The 22,435-nt window shown below is 38.9% G+C and overlaps 1 protein-coding gene across 1 annotated transcript in view; it reads left to right on the top strand.

The window, feature by feature from the left end:
* Window positions 1-2,014: 2,014 nt before the first annotated feature.
* The window catches only part of ERLIN1 (ER lipid raft associated 1), a 37,463-nt gene continuing 17,042 nt past the window's right edge, over window positions 2,015-22,435 (top strand). The window contains exons 1-7 of the mRNA XM_021700266.1: window positions 2,015-2,141; window positions 2,407-2,529; window positions 4,231-4,312; window positions 8,567-8,613; window positions 10,767-10,828; window positions 14,514-14,639; window positions 17,101-17,174. Coding sequence (XP_021555941.1) covers window positions 2,417-2,529; window positions 4,231-4,312; window positions 8,567-8,613; window positions 10,767-10,828; window positions 14,514-14,639; window positions 17,101-17,174 — 504 coding nt within the window. The 5' untranslated portion in view covers window positions 2,015-2,141; window positions 2,407-2,416. The remainder of the gene's footprint in view (window positions 2,142-2,406; window positions 2,530-4,230; window positions 4,313-8,566; window positions 8,614-10,766; window positions 10,829-14,513; window positions 14,640-17,100; window positions 17,175-22,435) is intronic.

Raw genomic sequence — 22,435 nt, 5'->3', positions numbered from 1 at the left:
CAGCATTGGGTAGCTTCTCTTAATATAGTCTTTTTCTCCTGAGATGTCCTGTCACCACTTTCCATGTCTAAAAACCATGCTCATATCTTGCTCTATAAACTGAGGTCTTAGTCACCCCATCCTCATTTTGCTAGTAGTGTCATTTTCCATCATGGAAATCTAGTTTGAAATCTTGGGGCTGTCCCCTCCTAACTTTTTAGTTATCTGGTACTACTGTTTCTCTAAATATGGAAATTCTGACTGTCAGCTATTTTAATAGGCAGTTATCTCTTGCTTCTCTAGTTCTAGAAGGTTTTAATCAATAAAACACGTATTGGGTACCTGTTGCTTGGAAGACAGCTAGATGGCAAGATCAGAAACAGTTAAAGGCAGTACAAGAAGAATGCTTATCTGGGAGTCTAAACATTGCAAACCATCCAAACACTGAAGTGATTGTTGAAAGGATTTGTTTAGATGACTGCATATTTTCTATATATCACTGTAATAACTGATAAAAGAGCTGTTATAGGGTGTGGCCATTTTATGGTATGGCTGGGGGGATACGGGCAGATACTGTGAGTCAGAACAGGTTATAGTGAGAGATCACCTAAGACTTGTTTCTATACTCTATTTTTTATTGGGTCACACCTTTTCATAGTTGAATGGCAATTGTGAATTGTATACATTTCATTCTTTAATTCCAGCAGTATTATGAAAAACGAAGAGAATCCATCTAGAAAATGGGCTGGAACAAGTTGTTTTTCCTTCTTTTTGCTTTCTGGAAGTAAAATAGCTAAGTTTTACTAATATAATTTATCTGGAGCAGACAAGGTCCCAGATATTTGTAGGTAATAAAAGTCCTATGAACAATACAGGTAAGTGCATTTATTGAAGGGACAGGGCAGAGTGGCCTGAGAGGGCTTGCTTTAATGAAGACTTGAAGTCTTACTTAGGACTTCTCATTTCCACAGTTACTACCTTTGTAACCTTGGGCCTGCAGTTTCTTAACCACATGGCTTCTCTGCCTCCAATCTGTTTCCACTCTAAGCCATTTTGCAGACTCACTGGCCCTAAAGTACTGTTTTCCCATAATTCCCTGCTCAAGGTTACAGAGCCCTGCTATGCTGATCTCCCTTGTCCAGTTGTGGTCCCACTAGCCTTTCAAGGTTTACAGGATTACTGCCCAACCTACTTTAAATACACTGCCTTTATTTCCCTTGTATTCATCCATCTCATTCCCATCTCTACTCTTTAACTTTGTCCTTTTTGGTTTTGGTAATGTAGGCACAAGCCATACCTTAACAGAAGACTCCGGTAAAAAAAAAAAGTCCTTGTTCTCCAATCATCCAGCTCCCTCTCCCTGCGGAAAAAAATGCATGCAAGCCTTTCAGAGTCTGGGCCTGGTGTAGCCTATAACATCCTTTCCATCACATGGGCTTCAAGGAAGTTGCAATGCTCTTTGAGCCTACCTGGAGCCCCCCACCCCCACCCAGCACACACACGCACACCACTCTTACGTGCTGTTCCTATTTGGGATGACCTTTATGAAGCCCTCACTGGATCAATATGCTGGCACATTAATCGGTGCTCAGAAAAATACCTGATGACTGAAAGACGTGGTCAAATTGAGTATCCTTCTCTTCTGAACTTCCACAATACTTTTCTTGCAACAGGTCTATTGCTCCCGAATTCGCACAGGATCCGTGCCTGAAGCACGTGCTTGTCACACACTATGAATAAACAGCTACCACACTGAGTGCAGGAGTGAGTTTCTGCACAAGAACAAACTGACCAGTCCCTCGTCCCAGGCGCCATCTCCTTTCCTCTACATCCCTGCTTACTCCAGTCGGCCGACTTCCTTTCTCTTCCAGAGCAGGAAACCAGTATTACGCAGACAAGAGCTCCCGTACCTCCGAAGGCGGGAGGCCAGGAGAATTTTGTCCTGCCTGCTCCCCGTCTCTCTGGTGGCGCGGTGAGAGCTGCGTCGGCGTGCGTGGCTGCGCAGCCGCAGTGCCGGGCGAGTGGGCGGGGCTGCCTGTTGGCGGCGGTTGGCGCGGCCGGGGAGGCGGCTGCACGTGCAGGCGGGGGCGATGCGTCACTGATCTGTGAGGCGCGGCCTTAGGGTCGGCCTCCCTCTGGAGTCTACGGCTGGCCCCTTCTCAGTTAGTGCCTTCCGCGGGGTTTGGGTGGGTGCGAGGGTGGGGAGTGGCCGTTGAGAGAGGGGGTGTCAAGACGCCCACCGAGTAGGGGCGACTCACGGCCCGCTTCGGGCTGAGGGGTTGGCTAGGGGAAGTAGGCTGTGTGAGGAGGGGCACGGGACTCCCCGGCTCGGCCTGCGGAAGGACGCCAGCTCTCCCGAGGGAGGGTGGAAACTGGGGGGGTGGGCCTGTCACTCACGGCCTGGGGATCCTTTCCTCCCTCATCTAGGAGGAAAAGGATGAATATGACTCAAGCCCGGGTTCTGGTGGCCGCAGTGGTGAGTCTGGTGGTTGTCCTTCTCTACGCTTCCATCCACAAGATCGAGGAAGGACACCTGGCTGTGTACTACAGGTGAGCGGCGTGTGCAGGCAGCTCGGGTCTAAAGTAGGTAGAAAGAGTGAGTCTACGAAGTTGTACCCTCTTGCAGCATCGGGGAACTCTTCCAGTCTTAGAAGTGATTTTCGTCCCAGCCCTGGGGGAGTATGGAGGCCGAGCACCCTCTAGGTATTAGTTCTAGTGCTCTGTGCATTTTGTGCAGACGTTAAGACTTCCTCCAGAGAAGTCTTCCTAGCAGACCGCAAACTCAGGTACTTGTGGGAAAAACGAAGAAGGAAGAAAAGAAAGGCAGTCCACTGTGAAAGAAACTCCACTGTGACTGAAGAGGTGGATAAATCACACCGCTCGCTGTACAGGCTTTTAGTTTGTAGTTAGAGATGTCATTTAGAAACTCTACTCCTGTTTGTGGTTGTTCCTTAGATTTTTTCCCTCTAATAATGGAAATAGTGACCGGTTTTGGCTTAGGAGGCCATGATGATCATGACAGTTGTTATATCCCTGGACCTTGAGGGACAAATACAGCATTGATGGGCCACCATTCTCCCACCTTACCCTTTCTTTTCAAGTTGAGGAAAGGAATAATGTGGGATGTGTTGCTCTCTGGGTGAGGCGGAATAGTTTTTCCTTCAGCATAGTTCCAACCAGTTCCTTTTGTGTAGACAGACAACATTTTGGAGAAATTGCAATTATCATGTATTTGAAAGAGCTTCAACTTTCTGCTTGTTTTTGTTATCCCCCCAAACTGATATTTCTACTTTAACATCCATCCTGAATCTAGTTTCAAATACAATTTTAGTGATAGGTCTTAGTAGAAAGAAATCTAGCATAACAAATGACAGATTAGTCCATATTTCCACCTAGTTCAGCATTGTCTTCCTGACAGTGAAACCAAGGAAAGAACATTTCAAGGTATGGCTCTCAAAGAATTAGGAATGGACCTCAGTTCAACTTTTCTTAGTTATTTGTTGTGAATTCTTTGAAACCTGTTTGTGTTTTCAAGATAAGAAAGTAAGTTCTATAAATTTATTATTCACTACGTAAAATAGGACTTCTTTTTTATACTTGCCCCCCAAATGCCTCCTTTGTGGAATTTTTAAGATGTACTTTCATATTTCTCACATTCCAGAATTTGGTGAACACCTCCACAGTTATATACTGTCTTACTTATAGTCTTATCCCCTACCCTTCATCTTTCCATGCTAAGTTTTTGTTATTTTTAATAGAGACTTTAGTCCTCCAATATTTTAATATAGGTAGATAAAGAGTCTTGAACCTCAGAAATTTTCTCATTCTTTGAAACTTTGTGTTATCTTCTTTTTTCAACCTGATAATGAAATGTATTATGTTTTGATTTGGTTCGTGTTCTGTACAATTAAAGTACAACAGCTGAGAGCCATTAGAATTTTTTTCACAATTATTTCTCAGAAGCTTAAAGACCAAGGAGAATCCTTTGTACCTGAGAGCAGTGCTGGAGACCCAGAGGTATCGTTGTTGGAGCTTATGAGACAAAGTGTAACATTGGCAGTTTAATTTGATCTTTTCCACCTTTGGCAGATATTTTAGGGACCGGTAGTTGTTCATAATGAATAGCTCATATTAGTGAGGTTTTAGTAGGTCAGTAGCATGAGGAAGAGTGAATATTTATTATAGCATTTTAGATTTGGAAAGAGGATTTCTCACTTTATAATCTTGTTAAATTGAAACATCTTTTTGCAGGGGAGGAGCTTTACTAACTAGCCCCAGTGGACCAGGCTATCATATCATGTTGCCTTTCATTACTACGTTCAGATCTGTGCAGGTGAGTGATTCCTAGGGAAGCTCCCATACTGGATAGACAGGTGTGACAGGAACAGTTACCACATTTGTGGGTGGAGTTGGATTTCTTTATTGCTTAAGCAATTGGTGGTATTTACTTAAATACAGGAGTTACAAAGTTCAGAGTACAATTATCACACTACACGATTTTGAACCACCTCACTCTCTTGAAGTATGTTAGAAGTATGAGCCAGGCAACTTGGAAGGACTGAAGACTTCCCCCATCTATATAGTGCTATACAGCAGGTTTTTTGTTCCTGCTGTCAAAATAAAAGCAGGACTTTGAAATACAAACCATTGATTACTTCATTTAGAATGGTGTGTGATTTCCATAGAGGCCAGGTCCTGGACTGTTAACATGGAGGATCTAAATTTTTATACACAACTTTTCTGCCTGACATTTTTGCCTGGGACATTAAGCACAATTTTTTGTGGAACCTTAGTGAATGTTCTATTTTGACAGCATCCCAGAATATTTGAAATAAGCATCTGTTCATTGAAAACAGTATCTTGGCCATGGGAGACACTTAGTAAATATCTTTTGATACAACAAGATGACAAAATAGGATTAGATCATGACTGCTTTTGCAAGCTCAGTGTGATCATAAATCTTTGGATTCAGAAGTTTGTGTACTGTCTGCTGCTGATTTTTCCAGGACTCAGGAAAATTCAATGTATTTAATCTTGTAATTTAAGTCTAGGCTCCGTGCTAGTGAGAATTTCATCATGAATATTTAAATTCTCCAGATTTCCCTCCAATTTCCTTTTAGATGGCTTTAGGCAAGAATTGTGTCTATCGAAATGAAATGTTGTGTTCTTTCCCTAGTCAGACTGATTTCCATATTGTTTTCCCATGTTTATTTTTTCACTCTTGCCTTGGTTCATGTTGTCACCTCTTCTTTCACTCTCTCTCCCTTCATTACTGCTCTCCTATCTCAATCTTGCCAGTCTTTTAAAGTCTCATTGCAAATCCCTCTTCTTCTAATCTATAGCTCCTAAAGTCTGTATGGTAAATTTTGGCTCTTGTCATGTTTCCTTTAATACTGTTGTTTGTATTCTCTAAGTTTCTTTGTGTATTTTCTTTCTGGAAAGTTTCCCAACTTCCTGAATCGGGTTGTAACACATTTATATTTCTGACCTTTCTGCTTGTGGTGAAAGTTGTTAAATTGAGCTGATTTCTTAGGAAGCAATATGGTGTAGTGAACATGAGGCCAGAAACCTGGAGACTTAGGTTCTGGCTCTGGCTTTGCCGCTAATTGATTACATGACTTTGCAGAACATTTAACCATTGTAGACTTCGGTTATTCCTCCATGAAAGAAGGGGTTTTAATTACATGACCTCACCAACAGCCCAAACAGTTAGTAATGATGTTATCAATGGCATCCTCAGACCCTTAGAGATAAGGAGGTTTTTAAAAATGTTGTTCAGGGGCGCCTGGGTGGCTCGGTCGGTTGGGCGACTGCCTTCGGCTCAGGTCATGATCCTGGAGTCCCGGGATCGAGTCCCGCATCGGGCTCCCTGCTCGGCGGGGAGTCTGCTTCTCCCTCTGACCCTCCCCCCTCTCATGTGCTCTCTCTCTCTCTCTCTCATTCTCTCTCTCAAATAAAAAAAAAATGTTGTTCAAAGCCAGGCAAATCTGTTTCTGCTTTCTTGGAGCTTATTATTTTGAGTCATACTGATGCAGAGATATATAAAAGAGTTACAGTCGATAAACATTAAAACAGATTTAGAAGTTAACAGCATACGACAGACATATAGTGTGTATGTATATATACATAAATAGTAATAAATTGTCATAAGACATGAAATTAGTAAAAAGATTTTAGTATAAACTAATATACCTTACATATACAAAATATTAAAGGCTGGAGCCAGTGCGGCTAAATAGGAATGTTCTTTCTTTATACATGACACAGTAACATTCTAGGAAAGAAATACAATAATAAAACTCTTCTAAGAAATTGTTCTTGTAAGAATGAGACATAAATTTATTTTTAGGAATCTTTGGAACGCATGAGAACACAACCTGTGTAAACAAATGGCTTAACAAACTTGGCAGTTGAAAGGAATATATAAGTAGCATCTTGGAAAATGTGAGATCCTGCATATGATATTAAAAAAACCCAAAACATATGCTTAGAGAAATATGAAAACCTTCACCCTTTAAAGCATATATAATAAAACCAAAGACTGGGAAGATAATTTTGGGGTTGATAGAAAAGAAGTATAAAAGTACTTGAAGATTGGATATTAAGTAGAGGATTTAACATTTGAACTCTTTCCTAGTTCTTGGCTAGGTGACATCCTCTAGGTTAAATAGGAATGTATATTAAAAGCTGATATGGGATATGGAAATTGAATTTGGTTAATATTTTGAAGGAAATAAATTGAACTCATCTCTTCATTAACTCCCCTCACTCTGTCTAGAACCTGTCATTGATGTTTACCATCCCCCTAATTTCTCAACCCTAGAGTTATCTTCTTTTCTTTTCCCTCATGGAATATGTAGCTACTTACTACATCCTTCCTGTTACGTCTCCTGAACTGACAGCCTTCAATTTCCATGGCCTTTACTAAATTAATTTAAATAAATTAATACTTTAGCTTCCCAGCTGGTTTTCTGGCCTCCAGATAAGATGGATAATGAGAACCGTATCACATGGAAGTACAGGAATTAAGGGGAAAAAAACATTTTGAAAGGTCCATTTTGTGGCTGAATGTAAGATGGACTATGGAGAGCCCAAGCCCCCCAGCGAACATCCTGGGCCCTCTAATATCACATTCTCTTAGCAGAATTTGCCCTCCTCTATATTGCCTGTTTTGCTCCAGGCAAGCCAGCTCGCTTTCTGTCATCTGTACACGCAATTTGTCCTCAACTTTCTATATTTAATAGGATAGCTCCTTTTTTTTTAGTTTATAAAGCTTTATTAAACATTTCAAACAGCTGTGCAACAAACACACCAGAAATAAAAGCTGCAGACTAGCAATCCACATGTTCTACATGTGTGGCTTCATGGTCCCATTTCCTAGATGGACTGCCTCCAGTTCTGTCCTCTGCCTGGCCTGCCTCCCTTCCTCAGGCAAGAGAAAGAAGGATGGTTTAGACTGGAAGGACAACCGTGTTGGCACTCAGGCAAGAGAAAGATGGATGGTTTAGACTGGAAGGTCCCCAGTGGGCAGGGGCCAGGAGAAAGTCTCATTTGCCAACACTTGTTGCCAAGGCACAGAGAAAGCAAAAAGCAGGGCACCTGGGTGGCTCAGTCGGTTAAGCGTCTGCCTTTGGCTCAGGTCATGATCTCAGGGTCCTGGGATTGAGCCCCACGTCAGGCTCCCCGGAGAAGTGTGCTTGTCCCTCTCTCCCTGCCCCGACTCATGTTCTCTCTCTGTCTCTCTCTCTCAAATAAATAAAATATTAAAAAAAGAAAAAAGCAGGTGACAGTCACAAAGTCTTCCTATGTATTCTTCATAATGTACAGTCTATATATGTAGGCCTGAAGGAGCTCCTGGCATGAGGAGCTAATGAACCTAAGATGTGTCTCTACCTCACCTTTCTCATTTTCCCCCTCTAGACCTGGCTTATAAATACTTCTCCGCAGAGAGCTTTCCAAACTTATTTTTACTCTATCACTTAACCTAACAATATACTCTGTTATTTTGTACTTGTTATAGATTGTTTTATGAGGATTTTATTTCCTGTGTTGGATTGTGAGCTTTTTAGAAACAAGGACCATGTTTCCTTTTTTGCTTATATTCCATAAAGTAATATTTTGCTGTATCCTTAAATAAGGTTCAGTGTGTCCAGAATATGCAGTGGAATTAAAGTTCAGAGCAAAGTCCTAAGGGTAAGCCGTGTAGTTTCCAATCCCAGGCCAGTTCTATGCAAATAAGGAACTCTGAAAGACTGAACATTGAAACTTTCAGATTGAACATTGAAACTTTCCAAGTGTACTTTTTTTTTCTTTGCCCCAGCTCCCACCCGCAATTAACCTCTCCACTCTAGGTTGTGCAAGTGCATCTTCATTGGGACATTAGTTATAAAATATTTTGTCTTGTTTTTCATGTCTACTAGGATACAAAAAGAAATTACTCTGATAGCTAATCTTTGGGGACTGAAATTGTAATGGAGCTCTTCTGTACTTACCTCTTAGCAGTTCTCTGGAGGTTTTCCTCTGGGACTAGTAGTTTTTTGATGATACGTGTCCTGAGTATTCATGAAATATTTTTTTTTCCCCCCAGACAACACTACAAACCGATGAAGTTAAAAATGTGCCTTGTGGAACAAGGTAAGCTTTCCATTGCTTACCAGCCTGCCTTTAGTTCAGATGGAGTTTCTGTTCATAAACTCTGGCTACTTAAACATCTTTCAGATAGACATGATAGTAATCCAGGGAGATTTCTCTTGTGAGCATTATTTGAGTAAAGCCCTGTCTCCAAGCTTTCCATCTTAGAAGCTACTTGGGTATTGAAAAAAGTAGTTTCAGAGCTGGCAGACCTAACTTCGTGTATCAGCACTGCCACATCTGCTTTACTCTTTTTTTAATAGACTTTAGTTTTTAGAGCACTTACAGGTTCATAGCTAAGCAAAAGGACAGAGAGTTCCCATATACTCCTTGTCCCCATACATGTATTTATTGACTTTGTTAAGCTTACTTTCCTTGTTTGTAAAAATCAGGTAATAAGACCTATCTTGCAGAGTTATTGTGAGGATTAGGATTAGTGTATGTAAATTGCCTTATCCAGCACTTGACTCAGACTAGGTATTCAATAACAAACAGTTTGGATGAAATCATTCTCACCTTCTTGTCATCTGTAGTACTAAATGCCATCTAACAAAGATTTTTTAAAGATTTTATTTATTTACTTATTTTAGAGTGAGTGAGCAGGGGGAGAGGGAGAGAGAATCTCACGCAGACTCCATGCTGAGCACAGACTCCAATGTGGGGCTCCATCTCACACCCCTGAGATCATGACCTGAGACAAAACCAAGAGTCAGACACTTAACCTGCTGAGCCACCCAAATGCCATCTAATTAGAGTTTCTGGTTCATTAGGTCTGTAATTAGGCTCAAGAATTTGCATTTCTAGGGCACCTGGGTGGCTCGGTTAAGTGTCTTCCTTTGGCTTGGGTCATGATCTCAGAGTCCTGGGATCGAGTCATACATCAGGCTCTCTGCTCAGCAGGGAGTCTGCTTCTCCTTCTCACTCTCCCTCCTCGTTTTCCCTCCCTCTCTCTCTTTCTCAAATAAATAAATAAAATCTTTAAAAAAAAAAAAGAAAGCAAAAAGAATTTGCATTTCTAGCAGAAGTTTCTAGGTGATGCTTCTGCTGCTGTTCTGAGGACCTTACTTTGAAGTCTCTGCTGTATAGAGTTTTAGGGGGAGAACGGCAAGCAAAGCCCAAATTATTTCTAGAGTATAATCAGTATGTTGAATTGTATCAAAAGAAGAATGTAAAATTCAAGGTATTTTTTTAAATGCTCTATTTTAAATGACTAAAATATCAGTATTTACAAGCCTGTAAAATAGGCTTGGACATCTATGGAAGGACAGAATGCTTGTAAAAAGGGAGAATCTCCCTCTGTTTTAAGTTTACATATTTGATATTAAGTTCTTCCTAGGTCTTTCTGTAACTCTTCTATGGATTCCCCTTAGAGGGGACTCAGAATTGGCAACTCATGAGATTTGGGGTAAATTTCATCTTCACGCTTCCCTTATTTTCTCAGATTTTTTTCTGTGAGCAGTTACTACCCTTTTTTATCAGGAAAAAAATGTCATTATAAGTTGTTAGGAAGACTTGATTGTTTAGTTTCAAAATCTCTAACTTCATGTATCTTAAATTGAGGTTCACATGTGCCTTAGGGTCTGTGCTGATAGGCCAGGAGGTATAGGAAGCCATTAATTAACAAGACCTATCTTTCTGAAGTGTCAATTTTACTTGAGGGTTTGGGGGGAAATTCTTTTTTTCATGTTAGAATAAATACAGATTAAAAAGTAGATTAAAACTCTCCATGAATTTTTAAGATAAGTCAGGAAACCAAAAAAATGTCACCCCATGGCTGGCTTTCATACCTCTTGGGGAACGATTTTACTTGGTTCTTTGATGGAAAAGTTTGAGAAGGGCAGTGCTTTAGTTGTTAGCTTCAGTTAGTAAGGGCAAGGTGCTAAGTACCCCTAGGTTATAGGTTTAGTCTTCATGTGAGCTGTTTTGATTACAACAGTTATAGAGATGACCCTTGGTTATGAGAGGAGGTAGATTAAGTGTGTGTAGGGACATCTGAGTGATGAGTGGGTAGAGGTTGGTGGTCATTTTAATCAGTGAGTTGTGTATGTCTTTAGATTTTCCTTCTAAATTTCTATCATGTGGGATATGTTTGACAATGTGGGAATCTGGGATTGTAATTTTATTTGGCTCACATTTTTTCCATTTCTTTGTTTTAGTGGTGGGGTCATGATCTATATCGACCGAATAGAAGTGGTTAATATGTTGGCCCCTTGTGCAGGTATGGTACCCATATATTTCTGTTCTGTTTTTGTTTTTAAGTAGGCTCCATGCCCAGTGTGGAGCACCACACAGAGCTTGCTTAAACTCATGACCCTGAGATCAAGACCTGAGCTAAGATCAAGAGTTGGACGTTTAACCGACTGAGCCACCCCAGCACCCCTATTTTGTTGTTTTTATAGTTAGAATAGGGAAACAAAAACAAAAATGAACTCTTAGGACTTAAGATAAAAAGCTTCTGGACTACATCAAAAACTAATGATGTATGGTGATTAACATAACATCATAAAAAAAAAAAAACCTTCTGGACAGCAAAGGAAACAAATCAACAGAACTAAAAGGCAGCCTATGGAATGGGAGAAGATATTTGCAAATGAAGTATCTGATAAACGGTTAGTATCCAAAATCTGTAAAAACTTATCAAACTCAACAACCAAAAAACAAATAATCCAATTAAGAAATGGGCAGAAGATATGAATAGATACTTTTCCAAGAAGACATCCAGATGGCTAAAGACAGATGAAAAGATACTTAACATCGTTCATCATCAGGGAAATACAAATCAAAACCATGATGAGCTATCACCTCACACCTGTCAGAATGGCTAAAATTAACACAAGAAACAACAGGTGTTGGCAAGGATGTGGAGAAAGGGAACCCTCTTGCACTATTGGTGGGAATGCAAACTGGTGCAGCCACTCTGAAGAACAGTTTGGAGTTTCCTCAGAAGTTAAAAATAGAACTGCCTTACGATCCAGCAATTGGACTACTAGGTATTTACTCAAAAGATAGGAGAATACAGATTCGAAGGGGTACATGCTCCCTGATGTTTATAGCAGCATTATCAACAATAGCCAAACCATGGGGACGCCTGGGTGCCTCAGTTGGTTAAGTGTCTGCCTTCCGCTCAGGTCATGATCCCAGAGTCCTGGGATGGAGTCCCGCATCAGGCTCCTTGCTCAGCGGGGAGTCTGCTTCTCCCCTTGCCTCCCGTTCTCCCTGCTTGTGTGCTCTCTCTCTCTGGCATATAAATAAATACAATCTTTAAAAAAAAAAAAAACAAACTATGGAGAGAGCCCAAGTGTCCATAGACTGATGAATAGATAAAGAAGAGGTAGTGTGTGTGTGTGTGTATTACTCAGTCATCAAAAAGAATGAAATCTTGACATTTGCAACAACATGGATGGAGCTAGAGTGTATTATGCTAAGTGAAATAAGTCAGTCAGAGAAAGATAAGTACTATATGATTTCACTGAGATAAGGAATTTAAGAAAGAAAACAGATGAGCATATGGGAAGGGGAAAAAGAAAAGAAGGAGAGAGGAAAACAAGCCGTAAGAGGCTCTTAAAAATAAAGAACAGACTGAGGGTTGATGGAAAGAGGTAGGTGGGAGATGGGTTAGATGGGGGTGGGTATTAAGGAGGGCACTTTTGATGAGCACTGGGTGTTATATGTAAATGATGAATCACTGAATTGTACTCCAGAAACCAATATTGCATTGTATGTTCACTAACTAAAATTTAAATTAAAAAAAAAAAAAGTTGGATGCTTAACTGACTGAGCAACCCAGGGGCCCTTATTCTGTTGTTTTTATAGTTATAATTAGAGTATTTATAACTGGAGAGATTCCTTAAAGAATATAAGAAGGTACTTTTAAGGTTTTATGACTTCATTCATTTCTGATATATATAAAAAAAATGATCACTGGAATCTTTTACATTTCTGGGGAATGGTAGCAGAAATAGGTCACAAGTCCTGAACACAGTTGACTTTCTGCAGTTTTATGTGTTACTCTTCTCTCATCATAGTTTTTCTAAGAACAAGACAATCACTGATTATTTCTAGAGTTCGTAGAAAGCATTTTATCCAGTCAGGATGAGAGAGCTTTTCCTTTCGTGTTAAAAATCTGTAACTGATCAGTTCCTGGGCCAAACTGATTTATGATCATAGAAAACTCTTTTCTAGTTGAGATTTGCTATAACTTGCAAAGCAATCTGAAAAATCTCAGTGTGGGGAAAACATTTCTTTGGTAAAAAATGAAAATCCGCAGAGATGGAGTGGTCTCTGTTCAAATCAAAAACTTAATTAGAAGTTCTGAAGAAAGATTTGCTTTTTTTTAATGTTTGATTTTTTTTCCCAACTTTTTTTTTTTATTGTGGCAAAATACACGTAACTTAAAATTTACCATCTTAAGTATTTTTTAAGCATACAGTTCAGCGGTATTAAATACATTCACAGGGGTGCCTAGCTGGCTCAGTTGGTAGAGCATGTGACTCTTGCTCTAGGGGTTGTAAATTTGAGCCCCACATTGGGTGTAGAGGTTACTTAAAAATAAAATCTTAAAAAAGAAATTCACATTGTTGGTAGCCATTACCACCATCCATCTCCATAACTTTTTTTATCTAGCAAGAATGAAACTGTACCCATTAAACATTAACTCCCCATTTCTCTCTCTCCCCAGCCCCTAGCAACTACCATTCTATTTTCTGTCTCTATGATTTTGTCTACTCTTAAGTACCTTATATAAGTGGAATCATAGTATTTGTCTTTTTGTGACTGGCTTATTTCACTTAGCATAATGTCCTCAAGGTTCATCCATGTTGTAGCATGTGTTAGGATTTCCTTTTTTTCTGAGGCTAATACTCCATTGTATAAATATACCACATTTTGTTTGGTCATTTATCCATTGATGGAAACTTGGGTTGCTTCCACATTTTAACTATTATGAATAATGCTGCTATGAACATGGGTGTATGTGGGTCTATTTGGGACCCTGCTTTCATTTGAAAGAGCTGCCATTCTGTCCTTATTAAAATTGGCATGCTTAATATGTACAGGATACTGTGTTTGGCAAAAACAATTTAAAAAGGTGAAATTAGACCCTTTTCCTTAAGGGGTTTTTTATTTTACTTCTGAAGACATGATACCAACCTAAATATATATATATGTGTGTATGTGTATATATATATATAATTAAAAAAATACATATTTTTATACACCCAGGTGTCCCTTTTTATAGCCTTTAAAAACTACCTTTTCGTTGGGCGCCTGGGTGGCTCAGTTGGTTAAGCGACTGCCTTCGGCTCAGGTCATGATCCTGGAGTCCTTGGATCGAGTCCCACATCGGGCTCCCTGCTCGGCAGGGAGTCTGCTTCTCCCTCTGACCCTCCCCCCTCTCATGTGCTCTCTCTCTCATTCTCTCTCTCAAATAAATAAATAAAATCTTTAAAAAAAAAAAAACACTACCTTTTCGAAAACGGTCTTTGGCAGCAGTTTCTTTCTTTTTATTTCCAGTGTTCTTCGGTTAATTCAGGCCTTCTTTACCTCCTTGCTAAATTTTTGCTTTGCAGTAATTGCCTTATACTTTCCCTGCCTCACAATTCATCTTCACACTGCTGCCACAGTACAAATGGCGATGTGTCATGGCCTTGCTTGAACATTTTGACAGTTTCTTATTATCTCCACGATAATGTATACTCTCCTTAGTATGGAACTCAAAATTTGCCCATTAGAATTGCAAATGCAGTAATATTTGGAAAATTGAGCACAAGGAACACATCAAGGTTTGTGAGCTGTGTTTCATTTTTCCACTATTTTGTTGTCACTTTTCCTCATGTATATTGTAACTTTTACATTGCCTGAATTAGAAGATACATGGGTAAAAATGGATTTTACCTTTCCTTCAGTGTTTGATATCGTGAGGAACTACACTGCAGATTATGACAAGACCTTAATCTTCAATAAAATCCACCATGAACTGAACCAGTTTTGTAGTGCCCACACTCTTCAAGAAGTTTACATTGAATTGTTTGGTGAGTGTCTTACTCGTTGTAAATTAAATATGTGAATAACCAATTGGAAATCTTAGTCAACTCTGTGGACTCTCTAATATTAGTAAACATTATCCTATTTCAGCATTTCTTCTGAATTTATAATAGACCATTTATCTTTAAAATATTCTTTAAGTGTAAAATTTCTTATGATTAAACTAAGTAAATACTTAAAAGATATTTTAAGAATGATAATTTTCTGAAATCTATTATATGTAACTTAATAGAGATTGGAAAAAGGTTATTTGCAGGCTATATTCTGTTTTTACTATGATAACTTAGTGAAAATTAGCTTTGTTGCTATTTTAATAGATAATTTGGGGAAATTTAGAAATCTTTCTTAGAGTTTCCCAAGACCCACCTCCATGTCTGATGACTTGCTAGGAAGACTGACAGGACTCAGTATATGTTCTCAGAGCTAAGATACAAAAGGATACAAAGTAAAATCTGGAGGAAGTCAGGCACAAGCTTCCAAGAGTTTTCTCCCAGTGGAGGCATGTGGGATACACTTACTTCACTATTAAAGTGTGACAACACATGTGAAATGTCTGCTAGAGAAGGAAGCTCATTAGAGACTTACTGCCCAGAATTTTTTTTTTTTTAGGTCGGGAGCCAAGGGAGCAGTAGAGAGAGAATCTTGAGCAGGCTCCACACCCAGTGCAGAGCCTGATGCGGGGCTTGATCTTAAAACCCTGAGATCATGAACTGAGCCAAAATCAAGAGTCAGACCTTAACCGACTGAGCCACCCACAAACCCCACTGCCCAGAATTTTTACTGGGGGGCTAACATAAAGGCATCCTATGCCTATAGCACATACCAAAATTCCACACTCCCAGAAGGAAGGCACGTGTTCAGCATAAACCACATTGTTTGTATAAACAGTTTAGGCAGAGTGAGTCATTCTTACCAGTTCTGGGAATAGTGGGAATCCTTTCCAGATCCACGTTCCAGGTGACAGCCAAAGGCCAGCTTGCAAACAGGCCTTTCTAAGGATCACAGCTTCAGGCCTGCTGTGTTAACTCTTTTCTGCACAAATTACTTTTCATTTGTGGTAGAGAAAGCTATTATGACCTATGATAGGGTTGTTGCTGTTGGTTGCTTACTTCTCCCCCCAGAATTCTTAGTGAATTTCTTATAGGCAGGCATAGGGATGGTTAATCATTTTAGAGATCTACCGATTCATTCCTCATTGATGATTGACAACTACTAGGTGTATGAGAAAACTATCCTCATTTCTCACATCACCAGTTTTAGTAATGGTGAAAGTACATTGAGGTGGATAGAAAATTCATGAGTTAAAAGGCCAAGTGAAGTGATAGCTTTAATGTCCATTCTTGTGTACTTCAAAGACCTTCCTGTGAGCCTCCCCACTCCCTTTTTTACATTTTTTTTTTTTTTTTTTAAGAGAGTGTGTGCAAGAGCGAGGGAGAGAATCCCAAGCAGGCTCCATGCTCAGCACAGAGCCTGCCACGGAGCCAATCTCACAACTCTGAGATATGACCTGAGCCGAAATCAAGAGTTGGTTGCTCAACCGACTGAGCCACCCAGTTGTGCCCCGCCCCCCTTAAATCCAAAATACTAGCAGAGATCCATGGAAATGAAATTTAGTTATTTGGAGATTTGGGTTAAAGACTGACTGAGGGGCACATGGGTGTCTCATTGGTTAAGCGGCCGACTCTTGATTTCGACTCAGGTCATGATCTCAGGGTCCTGGGATCAAGCTCTGCTTAAGGCTCCACACACTATGGGGAGTCTGCTTGAGGATTCTTTCTCCCTCCCCGCGCTCATTTGCTTGGGTGTGCTCTCTCTCTCTCTCTCAAATAAATCTTAGGGGGACCTGGGTGGCTCAGTCGGTTAAGCGTCTGCCTTCAGCTTAGGTCATGATATCCAGGTCCTGGGATCAAGCCCCGCATCAGGCTCCCTGCTCAGGGGGAGCCTGCTTCTCCCTCTCCCTCTGCCCCTCCGTCCTACTTGTGCTCTCTCGCTAGCTCTATCTCAAATAAATAAATAAAATCTTAAAAAACAAATAAGTAAATGTTTAAAAAAAGACTGAAAATGGGAATTTTGTTTTTATGAGAATCAGGACACATACTCAGTAACCACACTGAATTAAGATATTAAAGACCTAGAATCTCCATTTATTGGATAAACAACCTGTTTTTCATCTTTCTTCCTTAATTTCTTTGACAGTTCTTCACACTTTTTCCCATATAAAAGGAAAACTAAATATGTGTTTTAAATGTATATGTAATAATTTATATATTTATAATAATATAATTAGTTTTTTTCCATATATATATGAAGTGGTTTAAGCTCTATAGAGTAGTACCATGGAAACTTTAGGTCTAGTAATGATTGGGTTTTTTCCAATATTAATACAATGAAAAAAAATTTTTTTTTTTTGAGTATCATGAGAGCTGTTGTTCTTGGCCTCAAAAACAGATCAAATAGATGAAAACCTGAAGCAAGCTCTCCAGAAAGATTTAAACGTCATGGCCCCAGGCCTCACCATACAGGTAAGCCCTTTTCCTAGGGAAATTCTCTAGGAATTTTGAGAATTTTGAATTTAAGTGTTCTCTCATTGGACATTGTTTATTCAGCAGTTATTTAATTGAAATGCTATGGGATTTTATAGAATAGCTTTCTCAATTTGACTTTAGGTCTCTGCCAAAATAAAATATTCTTGTAGCTTGCCCTGGGTGGCATTTTCTTCTGATAAGCAGATAAGCTGAGACTCTTACAAGGAAATGAAATCCATGTACTGCTAATTGTGAGGCATTATTAAGATACAGTAATGGTTATAAATCATTTGTGTAAGTGTAAGGCTTTAGTCTCAGTAAGATTATGAACAAGGATTTCAAGTATAAGATTTGAACAATAATTCTAGCAAAATAGATGTCACATATGATTAATTGACAGATGAACTGATTGGATGATTATTGCTGTAAGTCTTTAGAGTTCAGGAACATTTCAAGAGAGTCTGCCTGGAAATGACTGTAATTGAATTGGGATTTTAGGTGGGTCTGGAAGAATTAGCAGGATTTAGATGATGGGGAAGGAGCAGGGGAGGTGTTTCAAATGGGTAGAATGGCCTGAATAAAAGTAAGGTAGCAGACGAATTTGGTGGTGGTGATGGTGGTGGCAGTGGCAGCAGCATTAGGAGATAGAATGGTGAGGGGTTGTAGGCCGGCTTTTTTGGGTCAGTGTTTTTTCAGATTGGGTTGAAATACATGAGTGATTCTAAAATCAACTTTAGTGGATCATGACAGCATTTTAAATAAAATAAAATTGAATAAGAAATCAGAGCACATGACGTACTAAATTTAAGTATCGTTCTGTAAAACTTTTGTTTTCTCTAAGTGTGGTGTAGATGTTTATATTGGGTGTCAATGTAAAATGCATGTCTTACAGTGGTCATGGTCAGTAACGTTTAAAAGCTATGGCTGTAGGTCTGGATTACCTGAGAAGTGGTAATATGGCTTCTCTAGTGCCCTTTCTTAGAGTTTCTAGGAGATCAGTTGTGGTAACAAATGTTATTGCAGCTAAAGAGAAAACTTTGTTTGGTGTCACGTGTCTCAAGTGTTGCACTGTTGAGAGTGTGCATTCACTGTAAGTGACCACGTGTGATCTCATAAACAGGACTGGAAAGATGGTGAGGGTTTTCCCTGTCCTTATTCATGCCATGCCATTATCTCTGACTGGTGCCTGAGGGGAAACTGCCAAAGTTAAGGGGTCCTTTGAAAAGTCCAGCGCTAACTTTGTAAAATCTGCCTGGTTGTCCATTCAGTTCTGGCTAGAGTTGTTTTCAATTTTAAAGATAATAAATGTGGGGCGCCTGCGTGGCTCAGTCGTTAAGTGTCTGCCTTTGGCTCAGGTCATGATCCCAGGGTCCTGGGATCGAGCCCCACATCGGGCTCCCTGCTCAGCAGGAAGTCTGCTTCTTCCTCTCCCACTCCCCCTACTTGTGTTCCCTCTCTTGCTGTGTCTCTCTCTGTCAAATAAATAAAATCTTAAAAAAAAAAAAGATAATAAATGTGAATGTCACAGATTCTTAGATTCTGCTCACGTTATTACTTGGGAGACGTAGCTCATTCTTAACAGCTGCCTACAATTCTTTGCCTTATATTACACAATCATCTCTCTGTTGTTTCCAATTTTTTTCCATTAATAAACAATAGGGTAGGAATATTCTTGGCACATCTCCTTGTATGTACAAATTATCTTTCAAAAACCTGCACAAATCTATATTTTTATCAGCAATATATGTGAATACTTGTTTCTCCATAAACCTCACCAGCATTTGAAGCAATGAGACATGCTAATTTTTGCTATCTCTCTTTGATTTGCATTTCTTTAGTTATTAATGAGGGTGAGCATCTTTTTTTTTTTGGCCATTTTGTACTTTGTCAACTGCTCATTCATAGTCTTTTGCCCCCTTTTCTGTTGTGTTGTTTTACTTTTTTTTACTGATTTGTAGTAGTATTTTGTATATTCTGAATATTTTTATACACGTGTTCTATATGTTGTAAAAAAAATTAGATATTGGGAAAAAGATGAATAACAAAATGAAAATCACTAGTAATCGTACCATGCAGAGATAAGAGTTTGTTTTATCTTTCTAGACTCTTCTTAATCTAGAGGAGCATATGTTTGTTTACAGGTATAAACAATGTTAAACTAAAGTGGGATTGTACCATAGCTGCTTTTTTCCCTAACAGTATATATAAGGATCTTTTCAAGTCAAAAATACAGATTCACTACATCATCACTTTTAATGTTTTTCTTTAATCTGTGGCTTCCAGTTTTCACTGTTACACACATGTTGCAGTGACAAGCTTATACATACATCTTTTTAAATCCTTCCCTTAAAATATATTCTTAAATGTAGTATTGAGGAGTCAAAGTGTATGCCCTGTTTGGAGGCTTTTTGATAAATATTGCCAAATATGGCCTTTCAGAAAAATTTTAGCATCTTAGATTCTCTCATTAGCAGTGTTGGTGAGCTATAGTTTCCTACACATTTGATTTTGTGATTGTACCCAGATAATTAACAGATGCATGCTGACTCTCTTAATCCTTTTAGGGAAATTAATCTGGTATTTTGTATTAATTATTGAGATTGAATGCCCTAGGACATTCAGTGGCCATTTGTATTACATTTGTGAGTTGTTTGTTGTGTTTGCTCATTTTTTAATAATTTATTTTTTTCTCATTTAAATAAACTATTTTTAATATGTTAATTATTACAACTCTTAAATGTATGGGAAGCATTTTCTCCTAGTTTTTTCTTTACCATTTAATGTCTTTTTCCCCCTAGCAATTCTGAAGTTCTAAACTTACATAGAAATTTTAGTATCTTTTCTTTATGGTGTTTTGCAGTGTTTGCAAGCTTTAAGCCACTTTCACTACTTTAAAATATGGAAATTTAAGTTAAATTGGAAATTACAACATTTTTCTCTGCTTTTACAGTTGTGTTTTTATTTTTTAAGATTCATTTATTTTAAAGAGAGGGTGAGAAAGAGTATGTGGGCTGGGCGGTTAGGGAGGGGGAGAATGCGGGGGGGAAAGGGAGAGGAAGAGAGAAACTTAAGCAGAGTGTGCTGAGTGTGGAGCCCAACCCCGGGCTTGATCTCATGACCCTGAGATCATGACCTGAGCAGAAACCAAGAGTTGGGACGCTTAACTGACTGTGCCACCAAAGCACCCCTTTACAGTTGTGTTTTTAGATTTAGATCTTTAATTCATCTGGAATCCATTTTGATGTCAGTTGTGAGGTAGGCTCTAATTCCCCAGCCCCCAACTTGGTAGTGAAAAGAATTATGGAATAATTTATGTCCCCATCTCCCTTATTTGAAATGCCATTTCTTTTGTATGCTAAATCCCATTATATAGTATAGTGTTTCTTGGACTTTGTTCCATTGATCTTTCTGTTTCCTATTCCTTCATTAGTTATTGAGCCCTTAGTCTTTTCTCATCAAATCTTATTTTTTCCTTCTTGTTAGTAAATGACACCTCCTTCCCTCCAGACAAATCTAGATGTGAGGGAGGCATCTTTAACAACCCTCTCACCCTTAACATCTAATTAGACCTCATATCCTGCTGATTTTACCACCAAAATCCATGTAAAACTGTTTGTTTCTCCATCTTCACTGCTGCCTCCCTAAGCCAAGCCACCGTTTCTTGCCTGGACTTCCAACAGTAGTCTCCTACCATGTTGCCCCAGTTTGACTTTTATCTTCATCCACATCATTTTCTGCATAGCAGTGAGAAGGATCTTTTAAATTTAGTTACATTTATTTGTTGTTTTTATAAAAACAATTAATGAAAAAGTGTTACTTCATAATGTTTTTAAACTGGTAGATCAAGATCTCCATTGTTTTGCTTGCTTTAGTCTTGCCATAAAAGTTTCTTACGAGAGCTGGAATGCATTTTTAGAACTTCTGGTCTATTTGTCAGCCTTCCTTTTTTAACACATTACTATATGTTTATGATAATCAACTTTTTATTCACTTTTAAAATCTGGTAAGATGTATTTCTGCCAGCTTATTATTCCAGATGAGTTTTCATTATTGATATTTTCAAGCTATATCAGGTACCTAAACTGGCACATAAGTTTAAAATTGGGAACATAGTGGGAGCCTGGGTGGCTCAGTTGGTTAAGCGACTGCCTTCGGCTCAGGTCATGATCCTGGAGTCCCGGGATCGAGTCCCGCATCGGGCTCCCTGCTCGGCAGGGAGTCTGCTTCTCCCTCTGACCCTAACCCCTCTCATGTGCTCTCTCTCATTCTCTCTCTCATTCTCTCTCTCTCAAATAAATAAATAAAATCCTTTAAAAATATATTTAAAAAAAAGAAAAAATAAATAAAATTGGGAACATAGTTTATGGCTTTACTTAATCATACCATTTTTGTTTCTTTTAGAATTTCTGACCAGGTGAGAAATTCATATCTCAAATTAAGTTAATACTCATGGATTTACTGAGTTTTAATGCTATTAAATATGTAGTCTTTTTTTGTATAATCATTGAGGAATGCAAATGATTCTTGGTGAATTTATTGTGGAGCTACTAGTTTGCTGAATTCACTGTTTCTAATAAATTTTTTGGGTTAATTTGCTTGGATTTTTTGTTGTGTATGTGGTATAAACATTTAACATGAAATCTATCCTTTTAAATTTTTAGGTGCACAGTACATTATTATTGACTGTAGGTACAGTGTTATACAATAGATCTTTTAGAGCTAATTTATCTTGCTTGACTGCAACTTTATGAATTTCCTTAGATTTTTTATATAATTATGCCAAAGTAAAAATCTTGATTTTCCCCTCTATAACCATTTTCCAGTCTCCAAATCATCCTATTTTAAATTCTTCACATAACACTCATAACTATCTGAAAGTTTCTTACTCTTTTTTTTATTATGTTAATCACCATACCTTACATCATTAGTTTTTGATGTAGTGTTCCATGATTCGTTGTTTGCGTATAACACCCAGTGCTCCGTGCAGAACGTGCCCTCTTTAATACCCATCACCAGGCTAACCCATCCTCCCACCCCCCTCCCCTCTAGAACCCTCAGTTTGTTTTTCAGAGTCCATAGTCTCTCATGGTTCATCTCCCCCTCCGATGTCCCCCCCTTCATTCTTACCCTCCTGCTATCTTCTTCTTCTTTTTTTTTTTTTAACATATAATGTATTATTTGTTTCAGAGGTACAGGTCTGTGATTCATCACTCTTACACAATTCACAGCGCTCACCATAGCCATACCCTCTCCAGTGT

This window comes from Neomonachus schauinslandi, chromosome 6 (genome assembly GCF_002201575.2).
Source record: "Neomonachus schauinslandi chromosome 6, ASM220157v2, whole genome shotgun sequence".
Taxonomy (NCBI): domain Eukaryota; kingdom Metazoa; phylum Chordata; class Mammalia; order Carnivora; family Phocidae; genus Neomonachus; species Neomonachus schauinslandi.
The sequence above is the reverse complement of the archived record's forward strand: the minus strand, read 5'-3'. Positions and strand labels throughout refer to the sequence as shown.